This window comes from Lemur catta, chromosome 1, assembly GCF_020740605.2.
Source record: "Lemur catta isolate mLemCat1 chromosome 1, mLemCat1.pri, whole genome shotgun sequence".
NCBI lineage: Eukaryota > Metazoa > Chordata > Mammalia > Primates > Lemuridae > Lemur > Lemur catta.
This window is the reverse complement of record NC_059128.1, coordinates 112,797,898-112,799,433: the sequence shown is the minus strand read 5'-3', so window position 1 is coordinate 112,799,433 and position 1,536 is coordinate 112,797,898. Positions and strand designations below refer to the sequence as shown.

The 1,536-nt window shown below is 44.9% G+C and overlaps 1 protein-coding gene across 1 annotated transcript; it reads right to left on the bottom strand.

Annotated features, from left to right (window-relative positions):
* Window positions 1–597: 597 nt before the first annotated feature.
* Window positions 598–1,536, bottom strand: LOC123635793 (olfactory receptor 7D2). The gene has a single exon (XM_045548309.1). The coding sequence runs from the start codon at window positions 1,534–1,536 to the stop codon at window positions 598–600; it is 939 nt and encodes a 312-aa protein (XP_045404265.1).

The following is a 1,536-nucleotide window of genomic DNA, read 5'->3' as shown; positions in this document are numbered from 1 at the left end:
GTTTGTTTGTTTTTAGTTCTTAGAGCCTCATTTCCTCACATCTAGAATGGTGGTAGTAACCATTCTCATTGGAGAAATCATATAAGATAATATAGAGAGAGCACTTAGCACAGAAAAAATACACGATAAACACTAAAATGTCATCTATACTTTAATATGTATTTTAATCATACTTTATCCAGTAAAAAGTAAAAACACTGTTGATAACACACACACACACACACACAAAACACAAATCCACACACAAACACAGAAATAAATGAGTTTAAGAACTCTGTGCCATCACTTGAGATAACAAAGCTATTAGCAAATGCTTCCAACCCAAGTTCAAAATGCACCAGTGTGGAAGTAAGAAAGATGACCAAAGACAATATGTTTGGACAATAGATAGGGCATATATGTCATCAAAGAAATTACAGGAAGATTCATTATGAGAAAGTGTGTAAAAACTAGGAAAGAGCAAAGTCATAGATCCTCCAGGATTGGGTGAAAAAACAAGATGGCTTGAGAGAGTCAATAGTAAGATAAAAGGGGTCTTTGTGTGTGTGCCCCATTTGGTGCTCACAAATCTTCTCAGTCATGTGGTCCACTGATACATCACAGACAGGAGGCTGCTTTGCCAAGCAGTCTTCCCAGGGCCCCTTTCATGTCCTTGTTCCTCAGGCTGTAGATGAAGGGGTTCAGCATGGGGGTGACCACTGTGTACATCACTGAGGCCACGGAGATCTTCTGGGAGGAGTGAGTCACTGCAGAAGTGAAATAGACCCCAACACCTGTCCCATAAAATAAAGAAACGACGGACAGGTGAGACCCGCAGGTGGAAAAGGCTTTTTGCTTCCCCCCGGATGAGGACATCTTCCTTATGGATGAAGCAATTCGCAAGTAAGACGCAAGGATCCCAAGAAGGGGAAAAACACCCAGCGCACCAGTCATAAAATATATCAGCACGCTGTGGAGGAAGGTGTCGGAGCAGGCCAGCTTGAGGATCTGCGTCAGTTCACAGAAAAAATGTGGAATGTCAAGATTTTTGCAGAAGGTCAGATGCGTCATCAGAGAAATATGGAGAAGGGACGTCATGACGCCAATGAACCAGGTGACAAAAACCAGCAGGGCACAGAGGCGGGGGTTCATGATGACCATGTAGTGCAGGGGATGACAGATGGCCACAAACCGGTCATAGGCCATCATGGTCAGGAGGAGGGTGTCCAGGATGGGAAAAAACATGGTAAAATACACCTGAGTGAGGCAGTCCCTGTAGGAGATGGCTTTGCTCCCTGTCTGCATGTCCACAAGCATCTTGGGGATTATGCTGGTGCTGAAACAGACATCGATAAAGGACAGGTTGGAGAGGAAGAAGTACATGGGGGTGTGCAGGTGGGAGTCTGAGATAGTGGCCAGGATGATGAGCAGGTTCCCGAGCACAGTGATCAGGTACATGGACAGGAACAGCCCGAAGAGAATGGACTGTAGTTCTAGATCCTCGGAGAGTCCAAGGAGAATGAACTCTGTGACTCCTGTTTGGTTTTCTGCTTCCAT

What these genes read in the sequence shown, in the direction of transcription:
- LOC123635793 (XM_045548309.1), bottom strand. Translation starts at nt 1,536, where the DNA reads ATGGAAGCAGAAAACCAAACAGGAGTCACAGAGTTCATTCTCCTTGGA.